The sequence below is a fragment of the Microcaecilia unicolor genome, chromosome 6 (genome assembly GCF_901765095.1).
Source record: "Microcaecilia unicolor chromosome 6, aMicUni1.1, whole genome shotgun sequence".
Taxonomy (NCBI): Eukaryota; Metazoa; Chordata; class Amphibia; order Gymnophiona; family Siphonopidae; genus Microcaecilia; species Microcaecilia unicolor.
In genome coordinates this window covers 26,461,039-26,481,654 of record NC_044036.1, presented here as the reverse complement: position 1 = coordinate 26,481,654, position 20,616 = coordinate 26,461,039, and the positions used below count along the sequence as shown (strand labels likewise).

Below are 20,616 nucleotides of genomic sequence, written 5' to 3'. Positions count from 1 at the left end.
GACCAAAACCTTGCTAGCGCCCGTTTCATTTGTGTCAGAAACGGGCCTGATTTACTAGTCATTAATAAAAGGAAGAGTTATAGAAACCTCTTTCCTTATATAAATACTAAGAATAAGTCCCTCCTTATAGCTAATATCCAGTCATTGGGAGAGGTGTGAATGCTGCAAATGAATGGGAGCTTGTTAGAAGTGGTGTTTCCCTAAGACACTGAGGGGCCCTTTTTGCTAAGGTGCGCTGAAAAATGGCTTGTGTTAGTGTAGGCGCAGGTTTTGGGTATGCGCCTATCCATTTTTCAGCGCGCCTGTAAAAAAAAGGCCTTTTTTAAAACTTTTCTGAAAATGGACGTGCGGCAAAATCAAAATTGCTGCAGTTTCATTTTGGGTCTGAGACCTTACTGCCTTCTTACCTACAAATGCACTCAGTCTGCTGCCCCTCACTACCTCTCTACCCTCATCTCCCCTTACGTTCCCGCCCGTAACCTCCGTTCACAGGATAAATCCCTCCTCTCAGTACCCTTCTCCACCACCGCCAACTCCAGGCTCCGCTCATTCTGCCTTGCCTCACCCTATGCTTGGAACAACCTTCCTGAACCCTTACGCCAAGCCCCCTCCCTGCCCGTCTTCAAGTCTTTGCTTAAAGCCCACCTCTTCAATGCTGCGTTCGGCACCTAACCCTTACCGTTCAGTGAATCCAGACTGCCCCAATTTGACTGCCCCTATCGGACCGACCGTTCACTTGTCTATTAGATTGTAAGCTCTTTGAGCAGGGACTGTCTCTCTTTGTTAAATTGTACAGCGCTGCGTAACCCTAGTAGCGCTCTAGAAATGTTAAGTAGTAGTAGTAGTAGTACTGCCAGCCATTGAACTAGCGGTCAAGTCTCACATGGTAACCAGGTGGTAATGACCTACTCGCGCCAAATGCCACTTGGCGCGCTTCCGATACGCTGAGCAGATATGATGATTCATTTGTATTCTCACTTGTGATGGTTTGGAAATTCTATAATTGTTGTATTGCACGTGTTGTCAATATTAATAAAAATATTAAAAAAAAGAAAAGAAAATTTATTTTTTTGGATGCACGCCAAAAATGAAATTACCACAAGAGCCACACAGTAGCCATGTGGTAACTCCATTTTGGCACGTGTTGGGCACACGTAAAAAGGCCCCTGTGATCATCTGTTTTGGTTTGACTGCAGACAGCTGGCAATGTAACTTCAGTCGCAGCTGATCTGGTTATATCAGTCCATCCTACTGTAAATCCAGGGCTCATTTTGATTATTGGGGCTTTTTCTTTTAAAGATTTTTTTTTTCACATTCTAATACAATTATCTAATAATTATAAAACAAACCTTGTCATTCCTTAAAGTTTGTCACCAGTACATTTCAACCAAGACGTCTTATTGGCAAATTCAAGTTCATCGTGGAGCACAGCAGCCAATAAATTCTTCTGGTTGTGGATAATAGCAGTAGAGGTGACTCAAGGCTCGGCCCCCCTATAGTCCAGCATCTTCCTTTTTCCCTTTCACAGACCAGCATCTCCTCTTCCCCTTTGCCCTTGAACGCTGATAGAAGCTAAATATAATCTCAACCAATAAGCATCTATTTCGTATCCTGTTTTTGGTGAATCAAGATTTAATCCTTTATGCCAGTAAAATTAAGCAGAGAGCCAGAAGGAGTTGAGACAGTTTTGGGAGTACAACCTGTGATTAGGTGTGACCCTTACTCTCTCCTTAAGGCCTTTGATATATATATTTTTTATTGGTGGTGTGTGTGTGTAGATTTCTTTCCTTTGGCCTCCTAGAAATAGGAGTAAAGAACTGGGTATGTAACCTGCTCCGTTGGGGTCTTAGGCAATCACAAGCATCTCCCTTTTCACTCTCGTCCCCCCATCTTCTTAGCACAACAGCCTACCACTTGAAGTCGCAGGCATATTGGGACATGGTCATGCCCTAGCAGGCAGTTTGCTTAATGTTAGGTCCACTGCAGCTACCGCATCTGAAGAGGTAGTTGATATATTTTGTGGTCACAGCAGCCCGTTTAGCGTTGGCTTCAGCATGGAAAAGCCCTGAGCTTCCGGGGCATCCACAACTCCTTGCGAGGGTCAATCGCATTTATTTGATGTCAAAGCTAACTGCACTCAAGAGAAATAGACTTCTGCACTTCTCCAAGACCTGGGACGTTTACACTGAATGGTTGCTGGAAGTATCAGTGATGCTTCTCCCTTATTGCCAGGATTTGACATTTCAGGGTGGGGTGGGGGGGGGGGGTGCTTATGTGGGCAAGGTATGTGTTATGGTCACATTTTGAAGAGTAAAAACATGTCATTTGAGTTGTTTCATTGTATTATGTTTGTGTTTTGTTTTCCTGAGAAAATAAAAAATTAAATTAAAAAAAAGGTGCAGGTTTTGGACTGACATATATGGTCCATGTGAGAAGGAAGAAAGGGAAAACACAGCAAATAAGGACATTAAGAGCATCTTTCCCTGGTCAACCTGTTCATCTGCTTTACAGACTATTTCTTTCTTGTTAAAAGCCACGCAAAGACAAAATCCTTATTTTCAACTGGGTCTTAGAGGTAGCAGGGTATGTGGAACAGCACAGTGAAAGTAAGATGGTGGTAAGCTTGCATTCTTTGGTGACTGAATTTAAATGGCTCGGTTTTCCTGTACAGGCATTTCACCAAGCGATTTGGATGCCTATGTGAAATTTGAATTCCATTACCCAAGTGCGGTGAGTATGCTGCTGCCGAAAGGAATATATGAGGCTCCTTAGCACAGAATGCCTAGTCTTAGCTGTAATCCTGATTAAACAAAGGCAGGGCGGGTTAAGTGGGTCAGTCCTGTTTCCATTTAGGGGGCCTGGTTCTGCATTAATAGGGCCAGGTGAGTGCCACTGTTCTGTGGGCTACTTTGGAAGCCGCGGGTACCAGTGGCGTAGCTATGTGGGGCCTGAGGGGGCCGGGGCCCCCGCAGATTCACCCCAGGACCCCCCTCCCGGCGAACCCGCCCCCGCCTACCTTTACTTTTGCTGGCGGGGGATCCCACTCTCCGCCAGCCGACGTCTTCTCAGTCCTTCCTGCTCTTCAATTTGTTTGCTGACATCCTGAACGTGCAGGACATCAGACTCAGAGAACAGTTCTGTTCTCTGAGTCTGATGTACAACGTGCAGGACGTCAGCAAACAAATTGAAGAGCAGGAAGCGACTGAGAAGAAGACGTCGGCTGGCGGGGAGTGGGATCCCCCGCCAGCAAAAGTAAAGGTAGGCTGCAGCGGCGGCGGGTTCGCGGCGGGAGGGGGGGGCGGCAATGTCGGCGGGGGGGGGGGGAGGGCTAAAATGTGCCCCCTCCCCCCGGGCTCTGGACCCCTCCCCCACGGAAGGCTGGCTACGCCCCTGGCGGGTACATTATTATTGGTCCAGCATTTCCAGAGATGATGTGCAGCTTTGGATACCATTCAGGACCCCATCATCAATTGGAAGTCTGCTTCAGTAGCTAACAGCAGACTAAGGATAATTTAGTAGTTAGACACAAGAAGTCCTCCTGGCACTGTCCTTGTGTACCAACTACTGGAGAGGGCTTCAACGGCAATTCCAGTAGCTGGAATGTGAGGACCGTGCGAGGCAGATTTTTACAGTCTGTGTCCTGCAAATGACAAGACAGATTTGGATAGGCGGGAATGGGCTTCGATGGCAACTCCAGTGGTTGGAACTTGAGGACAGTGCTGGGCGGATTTCTACAGTCTATGTTCCAGAAGTGCCTTAGAAAGACTATTGTCAGGTATTTTATTTCACATTCATTGTTGGTTTAGTCATGAATTGATAATAAATAGATTATTGTTAGTCCAATAAAAAAGGTATCATCTTATTTTCTTTTCTCTGTTTTGATTTAATTCTATTTATTACCTTTAAAAGTGGACTAATCAATTTAATCATAAATTGAAAATGAGTCTGAGTATTGGGCAGACTGGATGGGCTGTTCAGGTACTTTATCTGCCGTCACTTACTATGTTACTATGTAGTAACTGAGAAACTAAAAAACCATGTATTGTATGGGTGGAAATTAATACTTCTTACATGTTGACCCTTTTGTATGAAATTACCTCTTTCTCTTACCAAAGCTCTTTAACACAATCTTCATGCTCCTTTTAGCTTCCAGTTTAGTCAGAACAAGGGCTGGGATTATTTGCTCCTCTGTTATATTTCCTTCCAACTCATTGTCATCCAATCAGTGTAGTGGTAGGCCTGGGACAGGGGTCATTTACCCTCAGTCCAATCACTAGGGTTCAGCAGCGCACAATGGGTGGGACTTCCTCCTACTTTGTACCACCCCATCCCTGAAGGCAGTATAAACAGCTGTCCTGGAAACTGAACCAAGGGCCCCTCCGTGTGGGCACTGAACCAACAGGCCAGCCCACCAAATTTCATTTTTATACCCCCACGTGTTATGCACGAAAAGCATCAATGATAATGTTCCATAATTTTGTTGTTTGTAGGAGCAAGCACAGAAAAATAAGACGACAGTCATTAAAAATACCAATTCCCCAGGTTAGTATGAGTTGGTCAGTACCATACATGTAGATGTATTGTAATTGCAAATTATTTGGAGCCAGTTACTATGCAGTACTCAGCCTTCTGGTGGTATCTACTTTATTCACCAACAATGTTGGTTTTCCTTTAGTTTTTCATATTTTTATTAACACAAATAATATACAATCTTCCAACAACCAATTAGTACAATATCAATAACAGAATAGCTCGTCGGATAGAGTGTATAGAAGAAAAGGGAAAAACAAAAAGAACACAATATATTTTTCCTCGTATCCCCCCTCCCTATTGCCCTGTGTTCACTAATATCTCCGTCTTCTCCCCCTCCCCTTTTCCCCCTCTCCCAAACCACCCTCCCCCCCCCCTTCCCTATTCCCCTCGGACTTGTTGGTTTTCCTTTAATTGGCTTTACTTTTGCTTGGCTAACATTCTATTGTCTCCCTTCTTGGCTTTGACATTGAATGGAAGCAGTGATAACACTAAGCCCATGTTCTTCAAAGTGTTAAAGTGAGGATAACTTGTAATTCAGTGAGAAATTGGAATGAAGTGAGTTTATTTTATGCTAATGAATTAATGCATCGGCAAAACAGTGTCAATTAAGTGACTAATGAGAAATCCTCATCAATGATCAGTTTCTCTCTGAGCCAGTGATTTAGCAAGTGAAGTTACTCATCTGCATATATGGTTAGCGTGTGCATGGAAATTTATTGCAATTCTTGCATACCATTATTATCCCATTTCCAGGGTTCAGTGCGGTATACATTCTAGGTGAGACAAAAGCAAACAGTGTTAGTGCGAGGTTTCAGAAACATTAGAGACCATTGGATTAATGCATGAGACTACAAATATTAAGGAAAGGATAATGGATGATACTAGGAGGTAGAAGTCATTATGGATTACTATGAAATAGTCTTTGGGAAGAGGAAATTTTTTAGCCTCATCCTGAAGCTGAGGTAGCTGTTTTCTGTTCTGATGGGAATAGGTAGAGAGTTGCATATTTTGACTCCAAGAATGAGGAATAGAGAGCTGAAAATGTTCTGGTTTTGAATTGTCTTTTGGAACAGTGATGCTAGTAGCATCAGTTGTACTTTCAGTCTGTTAGACTGGACCAGACATAGCAAATTGTAGTTTGTTTAGATGAATTGAAACACTAGTATATGTATTTGATCTGTATGTTAGTCTAGCAGCTCTGTTCTGTATGATTTGCAGTTTTATAAGAACATAAGAGTAGCCATACTGGGTCAGACCAATGGTCCATCTAGCCCAGTATCCTGTTTTCCAACAGTGGTCAAGCCTGATATTGACACTTAATACCAAAAAATACAACGTTACAGTAATCCAAGTGAGGTAGGACTAACGTTTGGACTAGAAGTAGTTCAAAGGCTTTTTGATTGAAGAATGTTTCATTTTGAATAGTGTTTTCTTCCATAGCTGGCTAATATGGGAAGTGAAGGTGAGCGAAGAGTCAGTTAAGTAGATACATTTGATTTAGATTTCAGGATGTGATAATTGGGGGGGGGGGGGGGGGGGAACATTGGATGTTACTACTGGATGTTAGTAGTGTCAAAACTGCACCAAAATTTAACTCGGTATTTGCTGATATTTATCTGCTTTATTCCCAAGAATATGATCAGCAGTTCAAGTTGAACATTAATAGAAACCACAGAGGGTTCAAACGAGCGATTCAGACAAAAGGAATGAAATTTGAAGTATTTCATAAAGGGTAAGGAAACAGTTTTTTTTTTTTTTTTTTTTACTAATTAACTTGCTTGTGACTCTGGGCAACTCACTTAACCCTCCATTGCCTCAGGTATAAAATAAGTATATATACCATGTAAACCGCTTTGAATGTAGTTGCAAAAACCACAGAAAGGCAGTATATCAGGTCCCAATTCCCTTTCCCAATTTGAGATTCTACATGGAATGTTGCTAGTAGAGGCATAGCCTAGTGGTTAGATCCTGGGGAACTGGGTTCGATTCTCACTGCAGCTCAGGGCAAGTCACTTAACCCTCCATTGCTCCGGGTACAAATAAGTACCTGCATATACTATGTAAACCACTTTGAATATTGTTGCAACCACCACAGAAAGGTGGTATATCAAGTCCCATTCCCTTTCCCTAGTGATTTAGACCCTAAAAAATGTCACTTTGCTGGATAATTAACATTTTTGGTTTTGCTACTATACCAAAATAAATACATATTTTAAAATCTTTTATTTAAGGATACTTATTTTCAAATTATTGATATATGGTGAACCAAAAGCAAAGTACTGCCTGCCTCTACAACAAATGTGGAGTACTTATTTATAGCATCACTTACTGCTGTTATAAGTAGTGTGGTTGTGTCATAGTAACATAGTAGATGACGGCAGAAAAAGACCTGCACGGTCCATCCAGTCTGCCCAAGAAGATAAATTCATATGTGCTACTTTTTTTATTTGTACTGTCCTCTTCAGTGCACAGACCGTATAAGTCTGGCCAGCCCTATCCCCGCCTCCCAACCACCGGCTCTGGCACAGACCGTATAAGTCTGCCCAGCACTATCCCCGCCGCCCAACCACCAGCCCCGGCACAGACCGTATAAGTCTGCCCAGCACTATCCCTGCCACCCACCACCGGCTCTGGCACAGACCGTATAAGTCTGCCCAGCACTATCCCTGCCACCCCACCACCGGCTCTGGCACAGACCGTATAAGTCTGCCCAGCACTATCCCTGCCACCCACCACCGGCTCTGGCACAGACCGTATAAGTCTGCCCAGCACTATCCCCGCCGCCCAACCACCAGCCCCGGCACAGACCGTAGAAGTCTGCCCAGCACTAGTCCCGCCTACCAACCACCAGCCCCGGCACAGACCGTAGAAGTCTGCCCAGCACTAGTCCCGCCTACCAACCACCAGCCCCGGCACAGACCGTAGAAGTCTGCCCAGCACTAGTCCCGCCTACCAACCACCAGCCCCGGCACAGACCGTATAAGTCTGCCCAGCACTAGTCCCGCCTCCCAACCACCAGCCCCAGCACAGACCGTATATGTCTGCCCAGCACTATCCCCGCCGCCCAACCACCAGCCCCGGCACAGACCGTATAAGTCTGCCCAGCACTATCCCCGCCACCCACCACCGGCTCTGGCACAGACCGTATAAGTCTGCCCAGCACTAGTCCCGCCTACCAACCACCAGCCCCAGCACAGACCGTATATGTCTGCCCAGCACTAGTCCCGCCTACCAACCACCAGCCCCAGCACAGACCGTATATGTCTGCCCAGCACTAGTCCCGCCTCCCAACCACCAACCCCGCCTCCCAACCACCAGCTCCGGCACAGACCGTATAAGTCTGCCCAGCACTATCCCCGCCGCCCAACCACCAGCCCCAGCACAGACCGTATAAGTCTGCCCAGCACTATCCCCACCGCCCAACCACCAGCCCCGGCACAGACCGTAGAAGGCTGCCCAGCACTAGTCCCGCCTACCAACCACCAGCCCCAGCACAGACCGTATATGTCTGCCCACACTAGCCACGCCTCCCAACCACCAGCTCTCATCCTCAGTAAGAGCAGCAAAGGCTTTTACTTTCATTCTGATCCCTTCATTACTCTTGGGTACAGCTTTGTGCCTGTGGCTGAACAGCAGAGACACAGCCAGGCTCTCTCTTTTTGTATGTCCCCTAGCTCTTGACTCCTCGTTCTAAGCTTGTTGTAATCTCCTGAGAACTTTTATGCACACATTAGACTCCATCCCTTCTGTCTGCAGCAGCCACAAGTTATCACAATAATAGACATTTATAGCTGCTTGTATCTATCATGTACAATAAAATTAGAAACATCATCCTTATGTGACAATAAAACCCTTCAATTTTGGTAATAACTGATCTGTTTGATCATGATCCCTGCAGCAAGCATTGACTGTATTTCTTATCCTTTGGAGTCCTCTAAATATTTTAGGGGTTGTTGTTGATTGACATTTAACCTTTGAATCTCAGGTGTCCTTGGCCCCTATTTACAAAGCTGCGCTAACAGCTGGCAGTGCGGTACTGCCGACACAGCCCATTCACTTTGAAAACAGGGGGTTAAATCTTTTAAATGACCTTGGAAGCTGAAGCGCTTTAGGCCTCCTTTTTAAATTGATAGTTTCAGATTACTTGTCCAGTCTCTTGTTTGGATCCAATTTGATTACTATAATTCTATCTATGCAGGGTGTAAAGAATGTGTCTTAAGGAAACTGCAAACTGCCCAGAATACTGCGGCTAGACTTGTCATGCATGTACCATGCTTTGAGAGGGGCTACTCCCTTTGCTGCTCCATTTCCATTGGGTTCCCATTAGGGCCAGGATTGTATTCAAACTCTGTGCTCTCATATTTCAGATTTTGTATGGTATCGCCCCTGACTATACGTTGTGCCTTGTTACTTTGCCTTCTCGCAATTCGGCCCGCGTCTTCATTTTCCTTCCTGTAAGAAAGCAGTTTATAAACCTATAGATTCAGTTAGTTTTTCATACCAAGGTACTAAATGGTGGAATTCCTTGCCGAAAAATATAAGATCCCAACATGATTATTTGGTTTTTCATGAGTTTTTGAAATCTTTCCTTTTTAGACAATTTCTGTCAGTTGATCCTGACGCCTAATCTCCCCTTTCCATTCTCCCCATTATGCTTTATTATTGAATTCTTTATATAGTTACGGTTCTTTCCTTATTGGTAAGTGTGGATTTATGTATTTGTTTCATATTTTGTAATGATTTCTTTTTAGCCTGTTAGCCACATTGAACTCTAAATTATACTGGAAAATGTGGGGTATAAATAAATCTATGCATTCACCATCCTCTCACTCAGCACAGATCCCGGTTAATCGCTGTTTAAAAAGCAATTCCTGAAGGCCTTAATGATTAGCCGGCTAGACTCAGGGAAGCCATAAATTATTGGAAATGAGTTCTGAGTGTGCATAGAATTTCCCACACAAATCCCTGTTAGATAGGGAATGTCACAGGTAGCTTTCACTTTAGGAGAGGTGGGAGGGATTGTGTGGCTGTTTTTTATGCTATCGTCTACAGAGAACCCTCATTACAAGTAACTTTGCTTTCTCCGTTGACGAATGTAATTCCTGACAAGTCGGGACTTCCAAAGCTTGGGGGCTGCGAAGTCTCCATAAGGCAAAGAACAAGTACACTTGGAGTTTACAAAAATTGTTTTATGCTTATTTGGAGGAATTAAATGCTGGATTGTACAGTTGGCGTAGTCCTTTGTCTGTGTCTCCTTAAAGCTTTCGGAAGTAATAGTCCCCGACATGGCTTTCTGCCAGCATTATTTTTCCTTTTTATAACATCTGCTTTCTTCCACACAGGTCTTTTTTCTTATTTAAAAGTGACAAACCAGTGGGAACAGCACACTTAAAACTGGACAAGCTGGAATCAGAGAGCGAAATCAGAGAAATCATTGAGGTACAGTTTTAGGATGTGTTAAAATTGTTAAGCCCAAACAGAAATACCTGGCAACAGCGATGAGTCAGAAGCAGAGTTTACTAAAGGCTACTGGCCTTGAATCACCCCTAGTAATTTAGTATAGACATCCTTTTGGACAAAGATAATCTCACTGAAATAAACACGCTCTGTCCTTCTGGCTCTCTCAGGTCTATGATGGTAGAAAACCCACTGGTGGCAAATTAGAGGTGAAGGTGAGACTCCGGGAGCCTCTAAGTGGACAAGATCTTCAGTCGGTAACAGAAAGGTGGCTTGTCCTTGAACAAAGCATGCCTAAGGTAGGAATGCTGCTTCTGAGCAGTGGATCTGCTGTGTTAGTTCCAGGAAACTTGACTCATATGGAAGAACCTGAGACACAGAAAGCTCACCTAAAATCTGCCTTAGACTAATAAATAAGTGGGCCCGATATTCAGCCGGCGGTGATCTGTGTTTTGCTGACCACTGCTGGCTTTAAACCTGGAAATTCAATGCGTTTCCAGAGCCTGCTAATATATATCCAGTTAAGTGTGATATTCAGCGTAAAGATAGAACGGACTTTTGTGTGGTCCTATTTATGCGGTTAACTTGGCCAGTTAAGTGCAAACAAAGGCATTTGCGGTCTTCAATGGGTTTTTATCTTGGGTTCTCAGCTTTGGTACAGATATACTGAAGAACAGATGGCAGTACCAGACTCTTAACGGACGTGGTTATCATTTTTGCTCTGCCTTCATCCAAGGACATAACCCCTTGTCTAATCTAGTCTGGTTGGACTCCAACAAAGAAAAAAGAGGGGGTGGGAGGGGAATTATTTTTTTTAACAGGTAAGTTTAAATTTCCCCCGAGGAATTTTCTAGCACTTCTCAATGTCAGCCTTTTGAAAATGAACCTGAAATTTGGGCCTAATCAGTGTAAGTTAACAGAGGTTACTCAGATACATATACATCCAGGTCTCCAAACAATGGTGTGTGGATACAGAAGCACTAAACAAACTTTTTGGGGGGGAAGGGACCCAGCCACTCGAGTTTAGCACCCCTGAGGCTTACTGAAACCCCCAATGGGTCTCAGCCTCCAACTTTACGAGCAACACCAGAGCACAGAAAGCATGGGATATAATCATAAATATATATATTTTTTGAAATCAAAAGGGAGAAATTAGAAACTGTCTGAAGGGCTCATCTCCTTCCACCTGCTGGAGACTGAGAATACTGAATCTCACTCTAGCTAGCCAGGGCTCTTATCGGCTCTGACAAGAGTCAGAATTCTCTGTCTTCACCTGCTGGAAGCATAGGAGCCAACTTTTTAAAATTATTGGGGGTGCTAAGCCCAATGAAAATAACCCCTCCTTGGACACATACAAGGAATTCTCCGAGGACAAGCAGGCTGCTTGTTCTCACTGATGGGTTGACGTCCTCGGCAGCCCCCTCCATCGGAAAGTTTACTAGCAAAGGCCTTTGCTAGTCCTCGCGCGCCCATGCGCACCGCGCATGCGCGGCCGTCTTCCCGCCCGAAACCGGCTCGAGCCGGCCAGTCTTCTTTCGTCCGCGCTCGGTACGGTCGTGTTACGCCGTTCGTGCCCCAGAGAGTCGACCTCGCGCGTCCTTTTCGACGTGTTTTTTGCTGTTTTTTCCTTGAAAAAGTTCGGGAAGCGCTCCGGTAGTGTTACGGAAGACCCTTTCGAGTTTTCTGCCCTTCCCGTATTTCTCAGTTTTTGCCCCGTAAGTTTTCTTTCGTTGTCGGGGTAGGCCTCTTTTGGCCTCGGTCGAGATTTTTCTCCCTCTAAATTTTGGTGCTTCAATTTTCGCCATTTCGGCTTTTGATTTCGCCGGCGTGATTTTTCCGCCCATGACATCGAAGCCTTCCAGCGGCTTCAAGAAGTGCACCCAGTGCGCCCGGGTAATCTCGCTCACTGATAGGCACTCTGCGTGTCTTCAGTGTCTAGGGGCCCAGCACCGCCCTCAGAACTGCAGTCTGTGTTCCCTGTTACAAAGGCGGACTCAGGTAGCGAGATTAGCCCAGTGGAACGTTTTGTTCTCGGGCTCTTCGTCGGCATCGGCACCGGAGGCATCGAGTGCATCGACGTCGTCAGCGTCCGGACCATCTTCCTTGGCTGCCGCTCCATCGACTGCATCGAGGCATCGGACCTCTGCATCGGCGCCGAGGCATCGGGCGACTGCATCGACGTCGGTGGTACCGAGACTTCGTCTGCTGATGTCGTCGGACGGAGGTGCATCGTGAGGGCTGTCCATTCCCCTGCTGGTGGCGGTGAGCCTTCGGGTGGGTCTCCTCCTACCCTGAGGGCTCCTGCGGTACAGCCCCCCCGGGATCGACCCTCTTCGGTCTCGGCCCCGAGGAAGCGACGGATGGATTCTACGTCCTCTTCGTCGGTGCCGGGGAGCTCCGGTGACATGCTTCGGAAGAAGTCGAAGAAGCATCGACACCGGTCTCCTCCCCATGTCGGCACCGAGAGCTCTGGGTCGCCGAGGGATTCGGCACCCAGCAGGCATCGGCACCGAGAGGACCGCTCACCCTCTGTTCAGGAGGTGTCGATGCGCTCCACTCTGGACAGCCCGGAACAGCCTCCTCGCCCGGAACAGGTTCTGACGTCGACGCCTGCATCGACCTCTCAGCCTTTCTCTGCAGCCGCTCTAAACGAGAGCCTCCGGGCCGTTCTCCCAGAGATTCTGGGAGAGCTGTTGCGCCCTACCCCTCCGGTACCGGCGGTGCTTGCGCCTCCGGTACTGTCGAGCGTGGCGCCGGCTGGCCCATCGCCCAGGTTGAGGTCCCCGACGTTGGTACCGCGTGCGGTGCCGACAGCGGCCACCTCCCAGGAAGGCTCCCCGACTACGTCGGCGGAGGGAGCTTCGCCGATGCGGGCGAGGGAGTCTACCTCTCGACGCCCCCACCGTGGACGGGGTTCCACCGAGTCGAGTAGGGCGAGGTTGCAGACGCAGGTTCGTGAACTTGTCTGACACCGAGGGTGAGGCCTCGTGGGAGGAAGAGGAGGACCCCAGATATTTCTCTGACGAGGAGTCTGAGGGTCTTCCTTCTGATCCCACTCCCTCTCCTGAGAGACAGCTTTCTCCTCCCGAGAGTCTGTCTTTTGCTTCCTTTGTCCGGGAGATGTCTACGGCCATCCCCTTCCCGGTGGTTGTGGAGGACGAGCCCAGGGCTGAAATGTTTGAGCTCCTGGACTATCCTTCTCCACCTAAGGAAGCGTCCACTGTTCCCTTGCACCATGTCCTAAAAAAGACATTGCTTGCGAACTGGACCAAGCCACTAAGTAATCCCCACATTCCCAAGAAGATTGAGTCCCAGTACCGGATCCATGGGGACCCAGAGCTGATGCGCACTCAGTTGCCTCATGACTCTGGAGTTGTGGATCTGGCCCTAAAGAAGGCTAAGAGTTCTAGGGAGCATGCTTCGGCGCCCCCGGGCAAAGACCCTAGAACCTTAGACTCCTTTGGGAGGAAGGCCTACCATTCTTCTATGCTCGTGGCCAAGATCCAGTCTTACCAGCTCTACACGAGCATACACATGCGGAACAATGTGCGGCAGTTGGCGGGCTTGGTTGATGCTCTTCCCCCTGAGCAAGCCAAGCCTTTTCAGGAGGTGGTCAGGCAGCTGAAGGCGTGCAGAAAATTCCTGGCCAGAGGAGTTTATGACACTTTTGATGTTGCGTCCAGGGCCGCTGCTCAAGGTGTGGTGATGCGCAGGCTCTCATGGCTGCGTGCCGCCGACCTGGAGAATAGACTCCAGCAGCGGATTGCGGACTCGCCTTGCCGTGCGGACAACATTTTTGGAGAAAAAGTCGAGCAGGTGGTAGAGTCTCTCCACCAGCGGGACACCGCATTCGACAAGTTCTCCCGCCGGCAGCCTTCAGCCTCTACCTCTACAGGTAGACGATTTTTCGGGGGAAGGAAGACTGGTCCCTATGCTTCTGGTAAGCGTAGGTACAATCCTCCTTCCCGACAGCCTGCGGCCCAGGCTAAGCCCCAGCGCGCTCGCTCTCGTCAGCAGCGTGCGCCTCAGCAAGGCCCCGCGGCTCCCCAGCAAAAGCAAGGGGCGAGCTTTTGACTGGCTCCAGCAGAGCATAGCCGACATCCAAGTGTCAGTGCCGGGCGACCTGCCGGTCGGGGGGAGGTTGAAAGCTTTTCACCAAAGGTGGCCTCTCATAACCTCCGATCAGTGGGTTCTCCAAATAGTCCGGCAGGGATACACCCTCAATTTGGCCTCAAAACCTCCAAATTGTCCACCGGGAGCTCAGTCTTACAGCTTCCAGCACAAGCAGGTACTTGCAGAGGAACTCTCCGCCCTTCTCAGCGCCAATGCGGTCAAGCCCGTGCCATCCGGGCAAGAAGGGCTGGGATTCTATTCCAGGTACTTCCTTGTGGAAAAGAAAACAGGGGGGATGCGTCCCATCCTAGACCTAAGGGCCCTGAACAAATATCTCGTAAAAGAAAAGTTCAGGATGCTTTCCCTGGGCACCCTTCTCCCCATGATTCAGCAAAACGATTGGCTATGCTCTCTGGACTTGAAGGATGCCTACACACACATCCCCGATACTGCCAGCTCACAGACAGTATCTGCGATTTCAGTTGGGCACACGCCACTTCCAGTACTGTGTGCTACCCTTTGGGCTCGCCTCTGCGCCCAGGGTGTTCACAAAGTGCCTAGCTGTGGTAGCAGCGGCACTTCGCAGGCTGGGGGTGCACGTGTTCCCATATCTCGACGATTGGCTGGTGAAGAACACATCCGAGGCAGGAGCCCTGCAGTCCATGCAGATGACTATTCGCCTCCTGGAGCTACTGGGGTTTGTGATAAATTACCCAAAGTCCCATCTTCTCCCAGTGCAGAAACTCGAATTCATAGGAGCCCTGCTGGATTCTCGGACAGCTCGCGCCTATCTTCCAGAGGCGAGAGCCAACAACTTGTTGTCCCTCGTCTCGCGGGTGCGTGCGTCCCAGCAGATCACAGCTCGGCAGATGTTGAGATTGCTGGGCCACATGGCCTCCACAGTTCATGTGACTCCCATGGCCCGCCTCCACATGAGATCTGCTCAATGGACCCTAGCCTCCCAGTGGTATCAGGCCGCTGGGGGTCTAGAGGACGTGATCCACTTGTCCACGAGTTTTCTCAAATCCCTGTATTGGTGGACGATTTGCTCCAATTTGACTCTGGGACGTCCCTTCCAAATTCCTCAGCCACAAAAAGTGCTGACCACGGATGCGTCTCTCCTGGGATGGGGAGCTCATGTCGATGGGCTTCACACCCAAGGAAGTTGGTCCCTCCAAGAACGCGATCTACAGATCAATCTTCTGGAGTTGCGAGCGATCTGGAACGCTCTGAAGGCTTTCAGAGATCGGCTGTCCCACCAAATTATCCAAATTCAGACAGACAACCAGGTTGCCATGTACTATGTCAACAAGCAAGGGGGCACCGGATCTCGCCCCCTGTGTCAGGAAGCCGTCAGCATGTGGCTCTGGGCCCGCCGTCTCGGCATGGTGCTCCAAGCCACATATCTGGCAGGCGTAAACAACAGTCTGGCCGACAGACTGAGCCGGATTATGCAACCTCACGAGTGGTCGCTCAACTCCAGAGTGGTGCGCCAGATCTTCCAAGCGTGGGGCACCCCCTTGGTGGATCTCTTCGCATCTCGAGTGAACCACAAAGTCCCTCAGTTCTGTTCCAGGCTTCAGGCCCCCGGCAGACTAGCATCGGATGCCTTCCTCCTGGATTGGGGGGAGGGCCTGCTGTATGCTTATCCTCCCATCCCTCTGGTGGGGAGGACTTTGTTGAAACTCAAGCAAGACCGAGGCACCATGATTCTGATTGCTCATTTTTGGCCGCGTCAGATCTGGTTCCCCCTTCTTCTGGAGTTATCCTCCGAAGAACCATGGAGATTGGAGTGTTTTCCAACCCTCATCACACAGGACGAGGGGGCGCTTCTGCATCCCAACCTCCAGTCTCTGGCTCTCACGGCCTGGATGTTGAGGGCATAGACTTTGCCTCTTTGGGTCTGTCAGAGGGTGTCTCCCGCATCTTGCTTGCTTCCAGGAAAGACTCCACTAAGAGACGTTACTTCTTCCATTGGAGGAGGTTTGCCGTCTGGTGTGACAGCAAGGCCCTAGATCCTCGCTCTTGTCCTACACAGACCCTGCTTGAATACCTTCTGCACTTGTCTGAGTCTGGTCTCAAGACCAACTCTGTAAGGGTTCACCTTAGTGCAATCAGTGCATACCATTACCGTGTGGAAGGTAAGCCGATCACAGGACAGCCTTTAGTTGTTCGCTTCATGAGAGGTTTGCTTTTGTCAAAGCCCCCTGTCAAGCCTCCTACAGTGTCATGGGATCTCAATGTCGTTCTCACCCAGCTGATGAAACCTCCTTTTGAGCCACTGAATTCCTGCCATCTGAAGTACTTGACCTGGAAGGTCATTTTCTTGGTGGCAGTTACTTCAGCTCGTAGAGTCAGTGAGCTTCAGGCCCTGGTAGCCCAGGCCCCATACACCAAATTTCATCATAACAGAGTAGTCCTCCGCACTCACCCTAAGTTCCTGCCGAAGGTTGTGTCGGAGTTCCATCTGAACCAGTCAATTGTCTTGCCAACATTTTTTCCCCGTCCTCATTCCTGCCCTGCTGAACGTCAGCTGCACACATTGGACTGCAAGAGAGCATTGGCCTTCTACCTGGAGCGGACACAGCCCACCAGACAGTCCGCCCAATTGTTTGTTTCTTTTGACCCCAATAGGAGGGGAGTGGCTGTAGGGAAACGCACCATATCCAATTGGCTAGCAGATTGCATTTCCTTCACTTACGCCCAGGCGGGGCTGGCTCTTGAGGGTCATGTCACGGCTCATAATGTTAGAGCCATGGCTGCGTCGGTAGCCCACTTGAAGTCAGCCTCCATTGAAGAAATTTGCAAAGCTGCGACGTGGTCATCTGTCCACACATTCACATCTCATTACTGCCTGCAGCAGGATACCCGATGCGACAGTCGGTTCGGGCAGTCAGTTCTTCAGAACCTGTTTGGGCTTTAGGATCCAACTCCACCCCCCGAGGGCCCTGTTTGTTCTGTTCCAGGCTGCACTCTCAGTTAGTTGGTAAATTTTTTAGGTCAATCTCAGTAATGTCCTCGCCGTTGCGAGGCCCAATTGACCATGGTTGTTGTTTTGAGTGAGCCTGGGGGCTAGGGATACCCCATCAGTGAGAACAAGCAGCCTGCTTGTCCTCGGAGAAAGCGAATGCTACATACCTGTAGAAGGTATTCTCCGAGGACAGCAGGCTGATTGTTCTCACAAACCCGCCCGCCTCCCCTTTGGAGTTGAGTCTTCCCTTGAAGTGTATTGTCTTGCTACATACTGGAGTGGCCGGCTCGAGCCGGTTTCGGGCGGGAAGACGGCCGCGCATGCGCGGTGCGCATGGGCGCGCGAGGACTAGCAAAGGCCTTTGCTAGTAAACTTTCCGATGGAGGGGGCTGCCGAGGACGTCAACCCATCAGTGAGAACAATCAGCCTGCTGTCCTCGGAGAATACCTTCTACAGGTATGTAGCATTTGCTTTTTCTCAATATTGGGGGTGCTCAAGCACCCACAGCACCCACAGAGTCGGCTCCAATGGCTGGAAGGAGTGCACAACCCATCAGTCACATTCTGAGCCAGTCCAGAGGGACGCTAAGGAACGTTACATCAAGCGTGCTTTGCATTAGACTTTTCAATATTAAAACTGTCTCATGTAAGGTTTCATTTTTTTCTTAGGTTGTAAGTTCATGAGAACAGTCCTACATCCTACTTTGTGTTAACTCTAGGTAAGTTTGTTTCTTTTTTTTGCTGATTCAATCTCTTAGTAATACTTGGTGTTCTAGTAAGACGTAGATAATACTTTCAGAAATCAATCATAACAATTAAATTTGCTTTCTTTTGCAGACCTACACAGGGTACCTCACCAACTACCCACTAATGGTCTTCATAATAGAACATGCTGCTTATGTGAGCAACAAAGATACAAAGCACGTGCCTTGGTGAGCTGTGCATAACTGCAGAGTAAAGTTCCTCCAATGTCCAAAAGGCAGAAAGAAATGCAGCTGTGCCTCCCATCTGTGAATGGAGAGATGGCTTTCCATCAGCTGTTACAAACTAAAGCTTGTATACTACTAACTAAATTGCCTTTAGACAAATGCTTTATTGCAGCATGAAGGCTACTTCTCTGTATTCTAACTATGGCACTATTAGGATACCATGTGTCACCCAGCAGCAGTCTGTCTTAGGGTCGGACTGTATTGCACTGTGCCATTAAAGTCTTTGTAAACAGCATGTAATCGTGGGGTGGGAGGAACAGAAGGGAAATTCATTTAACTAAAGAACCTTACCCTTCCCGCCCCTCTATCTTGTGCCTAGTCGTGGTGGCCATATGCAACTACTTTTTTTTTTAAAAAGCTTAAAGGTGAATTTAGCTACACCTATTTTCTTTGGATCTCACATAGGTGGCCAGTGTGGTACAGGACTGAATTTCTCTGGGGTCCCTTGTGTCACTCAGCTTCAGAGGATTTGCAGAGAGTCAAAAAAGTGGTTGTTTTCTTCCTTTTTTTCAAAATCCCCTGCCCTAATGAACAGCTGCTCTGTTAGAATAAAAAAGCACATAAAACATTACAGTTTGGAATATACCTTTAGCAAGGCAGGAAAAAGTACTCCCTTCATGCTTGTTGGCTAGTGTTTTGTCACCTGGTGTAAGCAGCTGCCTCCTAATCCAGGCATGGGCTGTTTGTCACTGTGAACATCAGAGAAGCCACCCTGAGTCCAGCACCCTGACAGTAGCCAGTCTGAGTCACGAGTAGACTGTAGATACCAAAACAGGGATTGGGATTTATTATAGCTTATCTCCAGGGCTAAGCAGTTGCTCTCCCAAGTCCACCTAGGTCACAATTTATTATGACCATTTCCTCCAGGAACTTATCCAAACCACTTTTGCCCCTACTGTTAGGCAGCTGGACCAGCTCTGCTGTTTTCTAGCAATGTCACTGCTGGTAGAGCTAGAGTGTGTAGCTAAAAGTCTCCCAGGTCCAGCTAGGGTAATTCCATTTTGTTACTACTGGTGTGCCCCCCCCCCCCCCCCAAAAAAAAAAAAAAAAAAAAAAAAACAATTTCAGGGGCAGCAATGTAACCAGCGTGCACAATCAGAAAAGAATCCCTCCTACTAGTGAACAGTGTGCACAGTTACAGCAGAAGGAAAGAAACTGGAGTTTCAAGTTTTTGCTGCCTGGTTTAGGGAAAAATCAACCAAATTTACATCCTTAGCTGTAAACAGGGTTTAAGTGTAGACTAACATTTTAAAAGCTGTCAGCTCATGCCCATTTTGAAAGAAAATTTATTTAAGCACTTATAAAATCTGGAGGGCATAGGCAAAAGTAGTGGTGGCCAGCTGCCTGTCCTATGGAGCCCAACAGCACAGAATTAGTGTCCCAGTTCTCGTCTTTGTAGTTTGGATATCCCTCAAGTAGTCCTGTAGCCTTTTCTTATGTACTGGCAAATCTGTTTAAAATGTTTTACTGGTGTAGTGTATGTTTGTTCTCCATTTTCAGGATTAATTAGGTGTGGGTCTCTATTGGCTGTATAAAAGCAAACGAAGAAATAGTGAGGAAAGAAAAAAAAAAAAAAAAAAGCAGAATGTATACACAGGAAGCTTTTAACATGCTAATAAAATCCAGACAAAAGAAGATGTGTAGAGGTGACTTAACGCTACCATGTTTCAGCATCCGTCCCTGCAGCAGGAATCCTTCTACCTTTACAGGCAACGAAAGAAAATCATTAATATCGTTGCAGATAAATCAAGAAATGAAAATCTGACACCAAAACAGAACTGCAGTCAAGTAGTGTCTCTTGGGAGGAATGTTACTTGTCTGCTGTGTGTACATGCTGCTACAAGGCCGGCCGATGTTCAGTTCTGATTTATCTGCATAGATAATGATTTTGTTTCATTGTCTATAAAGGTAGGAGTCCTGACACAGGCACACGTTAAGAAAAATGGCAGTGTTGAGTCTACACGACTTCCTTTATCTGGATTTTATGAATGTATTAAAAGCTTCCCGTGCATTCATCAAATCCTGCTTTTTTTTTTTGCCTCACTGTTTCTTCTGTTGCATATCTGTGAGGCTGGGCCCTCCGCTTGTTGCTTTGCTGTGTTTAAAAATAAACCCAATACAGACATTCATCTTTTAAAAGAATATGTGTAGCCTTACTGGAAAGCAAATTTGGATACCTGGCACAAAAATAAGAAGCTCTTGTCTCAGTTTTAGTGTTTTATTTATCAGCTATGCCAGGAGTTGTTAGTTTGGTTCTGTCAGAAGGGATGAAGAGAATACACTCTTTAATTTAACTGCATATTTAATATAAAAAAAAAAAACTACATGTTAAAAAAATAAATATTCCCATTTTTGCAGTTGGCTTTTAACTGAATTCTAAAATGTACATTTTTATTTTTAAGACAAATGTTCATTCTCCTTAAAATGATACAGTTCAGGTTGTTTTAAAGCACTGCAAGTAAAGCCAATAACTTAAATTACCAATCCAAGATTGTTTTGCATAAGAACAAGCAAGGTACAGATGACGTCTCAGTAATTTTATCAAGCTGAGGGG

The 20,616-nt window shown here is 47.2% G+C and overlaps 1 protein-coding gene and 1 long non-coding RNA gene across 3 annotated transcripts in view; one reads left to right on the top strand and one right to left on the bottom strand.

Annotated features, from left to right (window-relative positions):
* Positions 1-19,630, top strand: part of CC2D1B (coiled-coil and C2 domain containing 1B) — a 163,914-nt gene extending 144,284 nt beyond the window's left edge. For both annotated transcript variants that reach the window (XM_030205466.1, XM_030205467.1), the window contains exons 20-26: positions 2,672-2,730; positions 4,491-4,542; positions 6,166-6,265; positions 9,876-9,972; positions 10,161-10,289; positions 17,743-17,792; positions 17,911-19,630. In XM_030205466.1, coding sequence (XP_030061326.1) covers positions 2,672-2,730; positions 4,491-4,542; positions 6,166-6,265; positions 9,876-9,972; positions 10,161-10,289; positions 17,743-17,757 — 452 coding nt within the window. In that variant the 3' untranslated portion in view covers positions 17,758-17,792; positions 17,911-19,630. The remainder of the gene's footprint in view (positions 1-2,671; positions 2,731-4,490; positions 4,543-6,165; positions 6,266-9,875; positions 9,973-10,160; positions 10,290-17,742; positions 17,793-17,910) is intronic.
* On the bottom strand, positions 1,320-18,064 carry LOC115471688. The gene is made up of 4 exons (XR_003942396.1): positions 17,991-18,064; positions 16,258-16,265; positions 14,654-14,660; positions 1,320-1,329 (listed from the first exon to the last, which is right to left on the bottom strand). It is a non-coding gene; the product is annotated as an uncharacterized LOC115471688 (long non-coding RNA).
* Positions 19,631-20,616: the final 986 nt, after the last annotated feature.